General features: G+C 37.8%; 1 protein-coding gene across 2 annotated transcripts in view; it reads right to left on the bottom strand.

Moving 5' to 3' along the window:
- MPP7 (MAGUK p55 scaffold protein 7) overlaps positions 1-17,897 on the bottom strand; it is a 241,481-nt gene that overhangs the window by 8,837 nt on the left and 214,747 nt on the right. For both annotated transcript variants that reach the window (XM_046678620.1, XM_046678621.1), the window contains exon 13: positions 8,469-8,549. In XM_046678620.1, the coding sequence (XP_046534576.1) occupies positions 8,469-8,549 (81 nt within the window). The remainder of the gene's footprint in view (positions 1-8,468; positions 8,550-17,897) is intronic.

Here is a 17,897-nt window from a genome sequence, read left to right as displayed (position 1 = left end):
GCGATTTCTAGCTAAAATAAAAACATCAACTTTCTCCAGAATATTCTAACAGGACCTGGAGTTGATACTACATCACATTCAGAGTATCTAGAATGCAATTTAAAATTATTCGACATTAAAAAAAACAAGAAAATATGACCAATTCTCAAGGATAAAGATAACAGATGGCAACCCTGAATGACCCAGAACAGAAGTTAGAACCATCAGACAAAGACTTAAGCAGATGTTACAGCTGTGCTTCACAGGTAAAGGAAAACAGCTCAAATGGACGAAAACATGAATTCCTAGCAGATAAATAGAAACTGTAAAGAAAACAAAATGGAAACTGAAACATACAAGATCTAACAGAAACAAATCGCAAGATGAGCTCAGTATCTGCATGAAGATGATCAATAGAAATTATACAATCTGAGCAACAAGGAGAAAAAAGATTAAAAAAATAGAAATGGAGCCCTAGGGACCTGTGTGAAATGACTGAAATGTCTAACAAATATGTAATTGGGATCCTAGGAGAGGAAGAAGAGACTGAGGCAGAAAAAAATGTATTTGAAGAAATAATGGCCCAAAACTGCTAAAATTTGGTTAAAGACATATATTTTACAGATTTTAAAGCTTAACAAATCCCAGAGTAAATTCAAGGAAAACCATGCCTAGTACATCATAACCAAACCACTAAACACCAAAAATAAAGAAAAAAATCTTGAAAGCATCTAGAAAAAAACAACACAAAACAGACAAGGGAATAATGATTTCAGTGATAAAGATTTCTTATTAAAAATCATAAAAACAAGAAATCTGTGAAATAATATCTTTAAAGTACTGAAAGAAAGGAATCTAGAAACCAAAATATTCTTCAGGAATAAAGGCAAAATAAAGACCTTTTCAGATGAAGAGAAACTAACAGAATTCATCAGCAGATCTGTTCTAAAAGAAATATTCAAGGAACTTCTTAGGCTGAAAGGAAATGATAAGAAGGAAACTTATATCTTCAAAAATGAAGAAGGAGCAACAGAAAGAATAAATAGTTGAGTACATATAGAAGTCTACTGTTTTCCTCTTAAGTTCTTTAAAATATATATGACTGTTTTAAAGTAAAAGTTATAGTATCTGGTGGAGTTTTCAATGTATGATATAATACATTTTAACAACTACAAGAAAAAGATGGGACTAGGGAGTAAAAGGACTTATAAGATTGCAAGTTTTCTGTACTTTATGGGAAATGGCACAGTTAATTTTAAGTAGACTGTGAATGATTAGATATATGGATATTATAAACCATACAGCAACCAGCCAAAAAGTAATGCAAAGAGATATAAGGAGAAAGACAAGAGGAAAAATGAAAATGGAATGCAAAAAAAATTCAAATAATTGTTTTAAAAAGGTAGAAAAGGAAAAAAAAGAAAACAAAAAGGATAAACAGAGAATCATAAAATAGCTTAAATTCAATCATTTCCATAATTCAATAAATGTTTGTGGTCTATATACTCCAATTAAAGGCAGAGATCGATAGAATGGGTAAAAAAAGCCAGACACTAGTACATGCTGTCTACAGGTCTACAAGAAAGACACATTAAATATAAAGACATAGATTAGTTGAAAGTAAACAGATGGGAGACAATATACCATGTAAACAGTAAGCATAAGGTGGCTTGAAGTGGCTACTTTAATTCAGATAAAAGAGACTTCAACGATGAAATAACACTAATCTACATAAACATTTTCTGCAAATAGGAGAATTACTGCTTTACTCACTTTATGATAATAGTACAACCCTAATAACCAAATCTGACCAAGACTAGAAAAGAAGAAAATTACACAACAATATCCACCATAAATTTAGATGGAAAAGTCCTTAACAAAAATATTAGCAAGTCAAATTCAACAACACTTTTTAAAAACATACTATATCACAACCAAGTAGAATTTATCTCAGGAATAAAAGGTTGGCCTAATGTTTGAAAATAATTCACCATATTAACAGAATGCAGGATGACACACGATTACTTCAATAGATGAGGAAAAAGCATAAGAAAAAAATTCAACACCCATTTATGAAAAAAAAAAAAGTCTCAGCAAATTAGGAATCACAGGGAATGCCCCAAACTAATAAAGGGCATCAATGAGGCAACATCATAGTTCATAGTAAAAGATGGACTTGTTTTCCCCTGAGAACAGGAATGAGACAAGTCTGCCAAATACTATCACAAAAAATAAATCGAAATGGATCAAGACCCAAATGCAAAACCTAAAACTAGAAAATTTCCAGATAAAACTAGAGTCTCTTTGTCATCTTGAGATAGCACAGGATTTTTAAATAGAACACAAAAAAGCACAAAACATAAAAGAAAAACCTGATAAACTAGATTCTGTTAAAATTAAAAATGTTTGCTTTTTGAAACACACCATTAAGAAAGTGAAAAGGCAAGCCACAGACTGGAAGAAAATATTTGTAACACAATTATCAGATAAAGGATGCACGCCCAGAATACGTAAAGAACTCTCAAAACTCAAAAATGAGACAACCTAATTTTTAAAAATCAGCAAAAGATTTGAATAGACAGTTCACCAAAGAAGATATATAAATGGCTGAGTCCACAGAATGGCATCATTAGTCATCAATTACATACACACTGAAGTACAATGAGATACCCCTAGACACATATTACACTGAGAAAAATTTTACAAACTGACTATACCAAGTGTTGGCAATGCTGTGTAGCAACTGGATCTTACACACACTGCTAGTGGGCTGTAAAATGGTGTAACTACTTTTGAAAACAGTTTGGTAGTTTCTTAAAAAATTAAATACAAACCAATCATATGACCCAGTGATTCTACTGCTACTTAATTTACCCAAGAGAAACAAAAATAGATGTCTATCAAAGGAGTTGAATACAAACTTCATAGTAGCTTCATTTGTAGTAGTCAAAAATGGAGGAAAATCCCCCAGGTATCCATCTCCAGGGAAATGGATGGATAAACAAACTGTAGTATTTCCATACAACGGAATACTACTCAGCAATGAAAAGGGATGAATTATTGATCTGTGAAACAACATGAGTGAATCTCAAACTCATCATGCTGAGTCAAAAAAGGCAGGCAAAAGATAATTTGGAACATAATGTGTAATTCTATTTACACAAAATGCCACATGATTCAAACTAATCTATAGTGACAAAATGCAGATTAGTGGTTGCTTGGGGACAGGGGTGAATGGATGGATTACCAAGGGCACAAGAGAAAATTTTCTGAGGAGATGGAAATATTCATTACGTTGACTGTGGTGTTTTCACTTGTGTATATATATGTTAAAACTGATCTAATTGTACATTTTAAATATGTGTAATTTATTTCAATTATATTTCAATAATGTTATAAAAAGAAAAATATGGAAAGTGGGAAAAAAGTAATGCAATACAAAAAGTAATGGATTTATAAAACCCAATTAATTTAAATTATATCCAAAATTTTAATTCCCTTCTCTTTAGTTAGCAAACATATTTTAATACAACATTCGGATCTCCTGGAACAGTTTTTCATACTTCTATGGGTGGAGCACCAAGAGGTCATGCTGTCGTTTATGGAATGTCACATCCTTTGCAGGAACAGCATGAAGTACTGATAAATTTAATTCTACCATAAAAGCTAAGAATGAATTTCACAGCAGAAAAATAGAGCTAAGTGTATACGCATGCATCCAAGAATATGAATATGAAAGTGTATATTACATAACATGCATCCAAGAATATTAAATTAGTGTGCTGCCTTGCTTTGGAGTTTAGGATTAACATTCATTTATCACTTAACTTTGTTGTTGTTTTTTGGTGTTCTTTTAGCAAATAGTAGACTTAAGAAAAATGTATTGCTGCAAATCAAAACTGAGAATTTTATGTGTATTAACTTGTTTCTCATGAACTGAGAAAAGGTTGTCTTTAACTCAATTGTAATGGCAGAACCCTTTGAAAATTTGGAACAACACTTTAAGGATCACTGGTCTGACACATGGAATCCACTTGGGAGGGTTAAAGATATTTAGAACCATGTCAAGTGAACAAGACATTTATGATGCTACCAAACACATTTAAAAGGTAACATGTCTACAATCGAATTGTTTGCTTATCATGATCAACCAGACTTATCCAGGTCTGACGTCATTTTACTGATTTTAGTGTCTACTTGCAATGAGGTACCACAGGAATCTCACAAACTCATTAACGGTGAGGAATCCTGAATAAGGGATCTGAAAATCCTCATGAGAAGGGAATTCAAAGGGAAAGATGGGCACACTAACCACAATGCAGGCCACTACCTCGCCTTAGTTCACTGAGTACCCACTGTGTTCACAGTGTAAGACAAACATCAGACAATACGAGACAAACTCTACCCTCTTTCCCTTCCCTTGCAAAATCCCAGAATAACCGCCATGGTGAGATAGGAAAAAAATTTTTTAACTTGGACCCCAGTTTCCAACATTTTAGTCAATGACAGACCGCAGATATACTGGTGGTCCCATCAGATGAGTACCACACAGCCTAGGTGTGTAGGAGGCTATACCATCCAGGTTTGTGTAAGTGCACTCTACGATGTTCACACAGCGATGAAACCACCTAACCACACATTTCTCAGACTGTATCCTGATTGTTAAGCAACGCCTGACCGTATGTATATTTTTAGAAATCTCAACTGAGGCATCCCAGGGACAAAGAAGTGTTCTAGAACATGAGTACTCCGAAATCTATGAAAGCACACAACTGTGATATATGCGTTCATGAGAAACCACAGAAAGTGATTAACAGCTGGGGTTCACAGAGTGCCCAAATTCCAGACTGCAAAGATTTCGGAATCCATCAGGTATTTGGTATCTTCTGCAATACTTTTTGTTTACTACTTTAATTTACTGAGAGCTTCTTTTGAAAGACTGGTTATGTTAACAGTCATTTAGCTTTACTGATGATAGCCTATGGCCTATGACAACTTGCAGCCTATGATGATAAACAATGTTGATGCTGCATATCAAGGATGAAATTACCCATAGAGAAGCAAAGAGGCAGAAACAGGGGCTTTGGCCACCACTTTTTTTCTTTTTTGGGTGAGGAAGATTGGCCCTGAGCTAACATCTGTGCCAATCCTCCTCCATTTTGTATGTGGGATGCTGCCATGGCATGGCTTGATGAGCAGTATGTAGGTCCATGCCTAGGACCAAAACTCGCAAACCCCAGGCTGCTGAAGCAGAATGTGTGAACTTAACCACTACGCAACCAGGCCAGCCCCAGCCACCACTTTCTTTAAAAGCAAGTTTGAATGTTTAATATGGCTATACGGATAATTTTAAAAGATCATGTCATTTGTTCAGCCATTTTAGCCCAAGAGCAATAGCATTTACCTGATTTAGCATCCTTTTTAATAGTTTTTAAAAACTGAAATAATTATAGATTTACAAGAAGTTTCAAAAATAGCACAGAGAGGTCCCGTGTAACCATCGGCTTGCTCCAATGGTAACATCTTCCATGACTATAGCACATATCGAAACCAGGAAATCAATATCAGCAAACCACAATTAACTAAACTACCCAGTATTTCTTTTTAACATTTAAAAACCTGAAGTATGATATACAGACAGAAAAGTTCACGTGTAAGTTTGACGAACTGTCACAGATCGAATACACCCATGTAACCCAGCACTCTAGCAAGAAGCAGAAAATCGCCAGCACTCCAGAATCACCCTTCCGATCCATTTCCTCAAGATTTTCAACAGCACACATCAGCATCGCTTTTACTGTGTGTATAAGAATGGAGTCATACTGCATGTTCCCTTTCGTGTCCGCCTCCGTTCGCTCACCATGATGTTGTGGGGTTGGTTCGTGCTGCTGCGTGCAGTAACAGATGGTTCGTTCCGCGCTGCGGTATTCTGTCATTGACTTATCCAATCTGCTACTCACGGGCACTCGAGTAGTTTCCAGTTTTGAGCTCTTATGAAGGCTTCCAAGAAAATCTGAGTATATGTCATATGCATTTCTGTCGGGTGTGTACGGGGGTGGAATCCCTGGGTTATAAGGTATGTGTTTGCTCAGCTTTAGTAAATATTGCCACTCAGTTTTCCAAAGTGGTTGCATTAACTTACACTCCCACCAGGAACGTGTGAGAGTTCCACTGCTCCACATCTTTTTCAACTGACTCATTCTGCTGGATATTTAGTACAAGTTTTAGAAAGGAGAATTAGAGAGTTAAACATCAAGCAGAATACTGGTGGTACAACCAAAGCAATAATTTTTCTCCCAATAATCAAAACTCTAAAGTATTTTACAAAGGAAAACAATCTAAAATTCCGCAATTGATCTTAGAATGTATTCTTCTTTAATTAATTAAATCGTCCTGAGTTGATGCTATGGCTGTGTTTTCCAAACATGCTTGATGATGAATCACGGGCATGAAGCTATAAATCCAGATTTTCAGGCATTCTGTCAGGTCTCCCGAAGGAGAATCTCTCTGGAAGGCCTTGGAATCTTTTCAAAGAACCCCGAGAGATTCCTTTTATCAAGCAAGTCTGGAAAGCACTGCTATATGGGAATCTTTTGATATGAACGCCTGTTTAAAAGTGAATCAGAGTGGAAAATTACTACTTTGGGAATTTCTTTGGAGAGTCCCAGCCCCAGAAACTTTCTGGATGTTGTCAATTTCTGTAAAAACTTCAGAGGGAAATATCATTTTAATAGTTGGATGAATTAAGCCCAAAGTACCTGGCCCTGGGTCCTTGAGTAATATCAAAACTATGATGAATTGAGGCCGTCCCAGCGGCATAGTGGTTAAGTTCGTGCACTTTGCTTCAGCGGCCTGGGGTTTGCCAGTTCAGATCCCGGGTGTGGACCTACACACCACTCACCAAGCCATGCTGTGGCAGCATCCCACATAGAACTAGAAGGACTTACAACGAGAATACACAACTATGTATTGGGGCTTTGAGGAAGAAAAAAAAGGGGGAAGACTGGCAACAGATGTTAGCTCAGGGCTAATCTTTCTTAGCAAAAAAGAAAAAAATCTGAAAAAAAAAAGCCTATCATGGAGGGTTATGTTTGACAGACAGTCTTATTGATATTTATCATCTTCAAAAGGAAGATGGGCTAACTGGGCTGCAATAAAGAGAATGTGCAGTTTGAAAGGATTTGTCTAGTGTTAGACAGGAGGAGGAGCATGAAAAGTGGTATCATAAAACCTGGTTTCGAAGGCAAGGGCAGCCAGCGCTTACGGAATTCTGATGAAGTCAAAATATTCTTTCTACCTTCGTTTCCTTCTCTGTGAAACAGAGATAGCGCCCATCTTATACATGATAGCACAAAATAACTTCAGGCAAATAAAAGATGAACACACAGAAGAAAATCAATAAATGCATTATTTTCCTTTGTAATCTGTTTTTTCCATCCTCTTTTGTAATTGCTCACCTGTAAGCTGAACAATTTTTTGTAAAATTTTCTAATTACCTGTATATTGCAATTCAGCTTTTATAAGAGAAGTGAATAATTAAAGTAAAAAAGAAAGAAAGAAATGTTTAATACCACATTTTCCTTTCCTTTCATCTCTGTCGGTGGAAACCAGCACAGTCCTATAACTTATGGTTGAAAATGATTACAAACAATGATTTGGAAAAAGGTAGTAACAAGGAGTAACTTGAAGTAATAGAAAATTATAATTTTAAAATAAAGCTGAACTCTTCCAAAACTAGAGAACACTGCTAAGGGCAATATACAAACGATGTTTTTAAATAGTACTAAAACCACTTGAAAAAGCCAACATTTCAATTTACTCTTTTAGATGACTTTCTAACATCAACATATTAAGTAGTCAAATGGCATTTATTCTGGAGATCAAAATGCTTCCAGCATCACATTTCATTTGTAAGAATGCCCATGAAAACTACTTTCTAAAAATAGACCTAATTCTGTGTACTGAAAAGAAGCTTCCCCTATTTGGATTATATGGCCACGAAAGGCCCATTTAACACTATCTGCCAATTCCTACATATAAAAAGTAATTAAGAAAGGTTTATACTATAACAAGCCTCCTTCAGCTCCTTCAGTGGTATGCTCCTTCTAACCTTAAAGCTGGTGAAAAACTCTGAAAAACATCGGCACTTATTTTACGAAACAGAATAGACTTTTATTTAGAAGAAAACTTATAAATAATAATTTGATGTCATATGTATATTAAAATTCACCATAAAAATCTGAGAGTAGGGAAGCTGAGATTAACAGATATCCTGCCAATGATCTGTGTGATCCAGGGCAAATCCCTAACTCTTTTGTCTCCGTTTCCCCCTCGGTGAAACATAGATAATGTCACTACATCCTTCATAGGGCTGTTCTGAGGTCTAGACAGTGAATGCTCAGAACAGTGCTAGGCATCGCATATGCTGTGTAAGTGCTAGCAGTCATTATTAGGGCAATCGTAACAGCGTCGAATAGTACAAAACTTACGGGGCACTGTCACACCGTAGTGTTGTGTGTCGCTGATCAGCAGCTTTCGTTTCAGTTCATTCAAACCTACTCCTACAGGACCTGAAAAAACAGGATAATACAAACTCATTACTCAGCAAAACACCATATAAATATTTCTGGAATTGACATGAATCCATAAGACAGACTGAAAACATGTATCCAACTTTACATGCATCGCAAGTAAAGAGGTTCTCTCTAGTTAAGCTGCCCATGAGAGGGTGGAGTTCTTTTGTTGATTTTTCACTTTTTAAATCTCCACCTTTCCATTAAAAAGATTAAAAACATTTACGTTTTAAATGAAACACCTCATGAGTATCTGAGCACATTACCAAGTAACGGTATGCAGAAGAACTTAAAAAATACGTGCATCTAAAAAATTAAATTGCACAGTATGGGAAGTGATAATTTCAGTTTCAAATGTTTTTAGATCTTAATAAAAGAAAATCTTGGAACCTTGATTTTATTTTAGCTGCAAATCTAATTATGCATTTTAAATATGCAAAACCACCAGCACATTTACATTTGTCAAGACCCTCTCTTAAGCACTGGAACACTTGCACAGACCTTACATATTTAAATCAATCAACACATACATACCAAACACCTATAATGAACAAGGCATATAGTAAATGTGGTGGAGAATAAAAGATGGTAAGTGAACTCTGCTTTCAAAGAAAGAAACTGGGTTGAGAGAGTCAGACTAAATGATTAGGAGACTGGGGACGAAAAACAAAGAGCAGTTTCAAATGTGAGTCTGAAATCAAAAGTCAGAGGGGCACAAACCCCAAATGGCCAGCTTCTTACAGCTCTGCCACCAGGGTCTCCTTAATGATGGTGTCTTGCAGTGGGCAGAACACAAGCCCTGGGGCCAGACTGCCGTGAGCTGCATTCCCATCTTCATGACTCCCCCATCTGCTGATACTGGATGCTACAGTCTGAATGTGTGTGCCCCCCCCCTCAAAGTCACATGCTGGGATGCTACAGCCCAGTGTGATGGCATTAGAAGGTTTGGCTTTGGGGAGGTGAGTAGGTCAAAGGGGTGGAGCTTCACAACTGGGATTAGTGCTCTTACAAAAGAGATCTCAGGCCAGTCCAGTGGCCTAGTGGTTAAGTTCAGTGTGCTCTGATTTGGCAGTCTGGGTTCGGTTCCAGGGTGCAGACCTACACCACTCATCTGTTAGTGGCCATGCTGTGGTGGTGGCTCACATACAAAAAAAAAAAAAAAAAAAAAGAGGAAGACTGGCAGTGGATGTTAGCTCAGAGAAAATCTTCCTCAGCAAAGACAAAACAAAACCATTAGTAAACAAATAAAAGAGATCTCAGAGAGCTCCCTAGCCGCTTGAGCAAGGAGAAGTCTGTGACCCGGAAGAGGGCCCTCACCCCACCATGCTGCCACCCTCATCTCTGACTTCCAGGCTCCAGAACTGTGAGAAATAAATTTCTGTTGTTTATAAGCCTCCCAGTCTGCAGTATTTTGTTATAGCAGCCTGAACAGACTGAGACACTCAATAAAATATTTGAGCTTGATTAGGCTTCATTCTAATTCTAAAAGTAATTATGAAATAAGTAAATAAAAGTAATTATGTTCCCTTCCTAAGAGGAATAAACGAAAACTTATACATAGTGCCTAGCACAGAATCCAGGCATCTGAGTGTCATTCTCTTGCCAACTTCCTCTTCTGAGCTTTGAAATGAACAAGGTTTTAGGCTGGACAATGAAGAACATACCGGTGGACAGAGAATAGCAGTGTGGGCATGCCGGGCGGAGGGAAAGTGTGAGCAAAGATGAACAGGCAGGAGCTGGGGACTGAGCCTTCCTTGCTCTAACGCCCCTCACTTTGTGAAAAAAAGACCTGTCCCCCTGCTGGTCACTCAGTACACCCTTTTCCTGTCCTCGCACTGCTGCAAAGTACCAATTCTCTCACACCATCCCCTGCTTCTCTAAGACAGTGGTTCTCAACGCTCCCTTTTTATAATCAATACTTCATAACATCTCATTTATATCCTGAAATAGAATCATAGCTAATATAGCTTATTAGTACATATAATTCCTCCCTCCAATTAAAATAATGCCCTAACTGTAACATATGAAAAAGAATAATTTATAATAAAACAATTTGTATTTCAATATGTAAATACCTGGGCATGACTAGAGAAAATGATGTCAGATGTTTGCACCTATTTATAATAAATAAGTTTGGATTTAAAAGTAACAAAAAGACCAGGAACCATTCTGTACAAGAAAGTACAGGAAAATGAAAGCCCAAGGGTACAGGTGAACGTCAGAATAAGGACTAGCAACTGGACAGAAGGAACAGATGAGACTTACTGGAATAGGATAAACAAAGAGGGAAAGAGCCTGCATTGAAAAAGGAATAACGTGTCAAGACCATCAAATTGAAGAAAATAATACTGTTGCAAATGACCTGTACTTTGCACATAAGGGTGGCACAAAAATAATTCCCTATGGCATGGGACAGTGCTTCAGTGTCACAGAAGGCAGATCTCTTATCTGGAAACCTCAGCACAGCTTGAGTCATCTAGTCAGTCCATGAACGTCTAGCACACATCTGGAAGTGATGTGGGGTGCAGGTCAGATTTTTGCTCCCTAGAGATGTAAAGTCTATGTCCCTGGTCCTCTCGGCTATTTTGATATTTTAAAAAAGTACTCTTACAAATGTCTATAATTCTCCCCAGTGGGCAGTACTGTCCCTGTCGAGAACCGCCGCTCTAAGACCTTAGCACCTGGCTCTTGTCATTCTCTGCACCTCAGTCCTGCCAGCCTCTTGGGTAACCTCAACATCCATGTGAATACCACCCTTCAGAAGGCCAGCCTCTTCCTTCCCTGAATTCCTGGCCTCTAGGGACCGTCCCTTCTACTTCACTTTGACCACTCAGTGGGTAAACCTAGACTTTGCCGTCACTAGGAGCTATTTCACTCCTAAAATATTAAATTCAAACTTTCCACTACGATTTCAACCTCTGATCCTTTTAGATCTGTCACTCAGTTATCCCTCCGTCACCTATTATCATAAGGACCTCATGTGCTTTTCTTTTCTTTCTTTCTATCCAACAGCCCTTCATGTCTTCACTTCCATGGCCATAATTCTCCCACTATTTTCCTAATATCCTCAAATTTCTAATGCATTGTCCTTTCATCACACTTCCAAGGAAACTTCCAGTCTAAGAGCAGTCCAGTAGCCCCTCTCTACTTCCACCTCTGGACTACTGAGAACAGAAAAACCATACAATCCTGGAGCAGTAATGACATACATTCATACTCTCCAGCAATTATTCTATGTTTTCCTTATCAATTCTATTTCTTAGACCCTCGTATTGTTAATTTCAGTCCTCCATTCTCTTCTGTCCTCACACCTGGGAGCCTTCTTGTTACTTCTCTCATGTACCCCTATAATCAAACAGTTGTCAAAGGCTGCCAATTTTACCTCCTAAATATCCTTCAGATCTATGATTCTTGACTGACACTGGTGCCACACTAGTCCAAGATACACCATTTTTGCCTCCTTTCCTGGAACAGCCTCCTAATGGCTGTCCCACATCTGCTCATCAGCCACTTGAATCCGCCATCACCCAGCAGCCAGACATCTTTTTAAGGCGCTATTCTGATCTTGTCATTCCCTCGCTTAACATTCTTGGAAATGTAGTTTCCAATGGCTCTTCCACAAAAGATTAAAATCTTTACATGGTTTATGAGGCTCTGCGTGATCTGATCCCTGCCTCGTCCTCCTGCCCCAAAGCATTTACTCAAGCTCTCCCCTTCACCTGAAGCCCCAGGTCATTCTGATGCGTCTTCGGAGCTCAGCTCAAACAGCTCTTCCTCCAGAAAGTCTCTCCTGAGCCTGTAGAGCATGTTTCTCATTTTTATGTTATCAGAGCATCCTGCACATCTTCCTCACACTATTTAAATATCATAATTAAACAGGGGCCAGACCAGTGGTGTGGTGGTTGAGTTCATGCACTCCACTTCAGCAGCCCAGGGTTCACAGGTTAGGATTCCGGGTGTGGACCTACACACTGCTCATCAAGCCATGCTGTGGCAGCGTCCCAGATACAAAACAGAGGGAGACTGACAGAGATGTTAGCTCAGCGACAATCTTCCTCAAGCAAAAAGAGGAAGATGGGCAACAGATGTTAGCTCAGGGCCAATGTTCCTCATGAAAAAAAAAATATGTATATATACATATAATTAAATAATTGGATAATACATTATTTAATGGCCTGTCTCTCCCACCAGGAGGCACAGTGAGGGCAGGAATCATATTGTGTCATTTACCAACTCCATAAAGTAAGTCCTCAATAAAAATCTGCTGAATGAGCCAAACTTCTAGTGTTACTATCACCACCTCAAGCTCAGTAGACGACCTCAACTACTTCAGAGAACTTAGAAGCCAACATGTGCAATGTCTTCAGAATCATTTTTATAAATGTATGCATCTAGACCCATCTAGCTCATATCTTCTTTTTTTTTTTTTAGAGGAAGATTAGCCCTGAGCTAACATCTGCTGCCAATCCTCCTCTTTTTGCTGAGGAAGACTGGCCCTGAGCTAACAACTGTGTCCATCTTCCTCTACTTTATATGTGGGATGCCTACCACAGCATAGCTTGCCAAGCGGTGCCATGTCCGTACCCGGGATCCGAACCCTTGAACCCCAGGCCACCGAAGCGGAACGCATGCACTGAACACTGCGTTACCAGGCCGGCCCCTGTACATACCTTCTTTAGAGATATATCTTCCAAGGTCTCTCTTGCTTCTGGCTCCTTCCCATCAGCACTTAAAATTAATAAACTCTCTCCTACCTTAAAACAAGAACAACAACAACAAAAACTCAAAGAAAACTTCACTTAACCCTGCTCTCTCCTCCAGCTACTGCTCGCTCCTGTCTCCGCCATCCTGGTTTAGGCTTCTGTCATTTCTCACCAGCGCCTCTCATTCTTCCTCTGCTGTGCACACAATCAAATGTAAACTCTATGATGGGTTTATACAGATCCATGTTGGGAGCTACACTTATATCTCTAATCTTAATTTGTGCCATTCCTTCCTTTGCACTGCACATTCCAGCTACATGAGAGTTCTCCTACTTCCTGAAATGTGGCAGGTTCTCTTCTGTGTTGTTGGGTCCCTGTCACATGCTTTTTGCTTTGGCAAGGACACTCCTATCCTCTCTTCACGTGCTAATGCTTGCTTGTTGTTTAGGACTCTGCTTAGATACAGCTTAGGGGATCTTCCCTGACACTTTAGATTTGGGCTGGGCACCGAGTTCACGTCTTCCCTGTACTTGCGCACTCTATTGTTATTGTTTACTTGTCTTTATCCTCCAAGAGACTGTGAACTCTGTGAAAACAGGGACGTCATGCACTTCTTCATCAACTGTTTCCCTAGCTGGCAAACTGTAGGCATTCATTAGTTTGTTTCATTTATTTAAATCATATTCAATAATTATGCTGTTATGGAGGTAAAAGTATTTGTTGAATGAACCAAAGGAGTGGAGGTTAAAGGAAAAAGCATCTGCTCCTAGAATGCCTGGATGCCATGGTTAGGTACCGCTCAAGGTCACTAAGAGAAGCTGGTGGAGCACACATTTGAACTTGTCTCTCTTGGCTCTTCAGATAAAGAGAAGCAGAAGGGAAGGTGATGAATTCAGCTCTGAAGAGTGAGTTTAAGGGAAGGAAATCTATCTACCTAAACTCAGCTGAGGACTGCAACGTAACAGAGAGGCCAGGGCTGGGGAGCCTGTGTGAATGTAGTCACATCACAGGAAAACTGGAGACTGCAAGAAAAGACGAGGGCTCTGAGGGAGAGGAGGAAAGTGAGAAGCATTGACTGTCTATGAAATGCCAGGTACCACGTAGGGGCTGATGTATTTTACCTACTCTGAAGTACAAAAAATATTTAGAGTAAGTTCTAAAACTCACTCTTTAAAATAAACAGAAAACAAACAAGAAAAACCAGTGGTATTACAACGGAACAGTATTCTATGTACAGATGACACACACTCAACTATATATGCTTGAGGAAAAAAATGGAAGCAAACAAAACAAAACACTAAACCTTAAATAATGTGTCTTGGCCTGCCATGACCCCCCCAGCCACCTGGACGGAGAGGGGTGAGGTGAATTGGCAGGTGCCAGCTCTGGAGTGCTTCCCAGAGTGTGCGATCCTTTGCTGAGTGAGACTCTGCATCTTTTTTTTTTTTTTCCCTTTCTTCTACTACCTACGCCAGAAAAAACACAACGATTTATTTTAACTCAGGAGGAAAAAACTAGGTATGTTTGAATTAGTGGGGAAAAGTATGCTGTCTCTAATGTGATACCCTTAAACTTGACTATATTCAATACAGCCCTTATATAATTAAACTCTGACTGGTGAGCTTGCTTCACTGCACACTCATGGAGAGTGCCAAGCATGTTCAGTGGTAAATGATTTTATTTGGAAAATTTCCCTCTAGATGAGGTTATTTAAGGTCATCATCTTCAAAGGTAGGAGTGTCCTCACAAACAGGTTAAAATAGGAGGACCATTTCAATCATCGTCCCTACACAATTGTCCGTGGGCCTTACAAACAGCATTTTCCCTAACAGAGCCTTGGGTCCTTCTGCCATCCACAGTGGTGAAGTTCTAGTTTCTCCTCTTTACATCTTGACCTTACGACCACAACTTAGAGCCACACTCCTGTATCTTTCTTCTCTGGTTAGGAATAAGTTCACAACATTTTCAGTTGGCTGGTTTGTATCTAGAATACAAAATCTATTTACACTGCAGTCAGTTTAGGGGTGCAAACAGACTTAGGTTCAGTTGTGTGCCTCTGCAATGGGATGCATTCATTTCTCCTTCAATATATACATTTTTACCACAATTGAGGAAATACTTTTGTACATATGTATGTAAATAGGTTACTCCAAAGTTTGTTTTCAGTTTTTCAGTTGTGCTTGTTAATGCTAGAGAGAAGCAGAGATTATAACCTACATAGCACACATTTAAATCACAGACAATAGGTCTTTGGAAAAATAATGATGATGATGACACAGTGAGGTCTCTCTATGTGGCAGGCATGTGTTACGTGGGTTACACCCACCATTACTAATCCTCAGAACATCCCTGCAAGAAAGGCATTATTATCTTCACTTTACAGATGAGAAAACTGAGATGAGGAAAGGCTAAGTAATCTCCCAGAGGTCACAGATCTGGAGTGCAGCTTAATTGGTATTCAAAAGCCCGTCTGTCCTAATAAAGGTCTGCATTCTTTCCATTCTACCTATCATCTTATCAAAAGAATGCAGATAAAACATGAACTCAGGTGGTCAGTTGCTCCGCTGTCCGTTTATGGCTGTGATCGGTAACTTCACAGAAACTTTCACCCCATTCCAAGCTGCCCCACACTTTAGACAGTGATGACTATCTATGCTTGTGGCATACGCAGTCCAGCTACAAAAAGTGGCAGAGGTCAAATCTGGCGATCTCCAAATTCACTCTGTGTAGAACCTCTGAGAAGTCTAAACTCGACTTAACGAAGATGACGCACACAGGAGGTCTGGGCAACAGACGCTGAGCATCTCTCTTAGGATTGTTGATTCAAGACTAAGGAAATCAAACACAATGATGAAATGTAAATAAAAGCCAAAAAAGCACACTAAAATATCATTTTAGAGTTCATTAATTTGGAATTCAGGCAGTGAACTAAAGTTATGCTTACTAACTTTGAAAATAAAAGTGTTTCTATTCAAATCAGACATGTAAATAGGTATTTATCTGTATTTCTTAATTTCATAAGAATTTTCAAAGTGACTTTGCATGCAAATTCTGCAAAGAATAAAACCATGTGTATCAATCCCCATTAGTTGAAGTTCTCATAAAAAAATGTCAATTGGATAAGATAATTAGAAAGGCATATTATTTTTAGTTACTTTTGTGCATTTAATTAGTAATTGCTTCCTGAAAGTAGGCAAATGTGTTGTATGTAATTTTATATAAAGGTTCATTCATTTCAGCTAAAGAAATATAGCCCATTTACGGTGTCAATAAAATGATGCTAGTAAAGTTTCTATTTAAAACTTTACATTTAAGAAAATATTCATGTTAACTAAACGCCAAAATGCTTTTATTTTTATCTTAAAAAGAAAGATTTAAAAAAAATCTATATGCAAATTCTCAGCCTTTATTTATACAGGAGAATTTAGACATATAAGACATCTTTTCCCCAAGTGACCCCTAAGTCTGTTGACATCATTGATTCATTATCCATGTAATTATGTTGAGTGTCTTCATTGCTCTATTTTCATATTTTCTTGTTTTTATTGCATGAATATGTATAATGGTGTATGATTTGTAAAAAGTATTTATATATGGAAAACAAGAAATACATCTTTCAAAATTAATTCATAGTTGATGCATAAAAAGTTTTCATTCCGTAAACATGGCCCCCCAAAATTGCTACTTTCTGAATCTGAAACAGACATATACAATTAAAAATCAAAAGAGGCTAAATGAGTGGAGAAAGTATTGAGGCAATAAAACCAGAGCCTACAACAGCACTTTGGAAGAATGCTTTAAAATATCAATATGACATTCTTATACCAAAAGAAAGGTTTATGGCCATGCGCTACAGCATTGTAAACTGAAGCTTCAACCATCTACTTGGTTGTGTGTTAATGAAGATCCTGAGTGAACGAATTTTTATTAGAATGATAAGGCATTACTATTGTGAAAATAATTTTATTGAAATCAATGAAATATATATATATTTTAAATGATACACATGTGGTCTACAAAGAATGAGCATAAACTAATTTTGATTTGTAAATGTCTGGCATAGAATTTAGTTGTAGTTTTTCTTATGGCTGATGAGCATCAAATTGAACTTAATAATGTAAATATAGATGGGTGGTACCTTAGACATGAAAGGACAATTATACTAAAGATTACAATGTTAATAATCTGTTATGAAAGAAACTTCTAAGAGACATACAGGTAGGTGGAGATCAGCCAAATTAGTTTTAACGTGCTATATATTTATGTAACAGTCATAATGTATTAATGATAAAATCCATTCTTATTTAGATTTACATCCAATATTAAATTATATATTGGAGAGAATCTCTTGCTCTGACCAAGTACTATTCACTTTTGCTAGTGATTTTTGTACATCTTGGTACAAACATAAAAATGGCATATTATGTGGAAAGCTACTAACACGGATGCAGTTTTCACTATGTATTTATCTCCAGTGTACCTGCACTGTTTAACATGCAAATTCTTCCACATTTTACCCTACATTTTTTTATGGTATTGGCCAGACTTGTTACTCTTACTATCCAGAGAAAAATATCAGAATTATGGGGTCTGCCATGAATATCCAAACTGCTTCTGTTACCTGAAAAAACACACTCATTTG

This window comes from Equus quagga, chromosome 12 (genome assembly GCF_021613505.1).
Source record: "Equus quagga isolate Etosha38 chromosome 12, UCLA_HA_Equagga_1.0, whole genome shotgun sequence".
NCBI classification, from domain to species: domain Eukaryota; kingdom Metazoa; phylum Chordata; class Mammalia; order Perissodactyla; family Equidae; genus Equus; species Equus quagga.
Note: the sequence above shows the minus strand (reverse complement) of the source record. Positions and strands in the feature narration are given on the sequence as shown.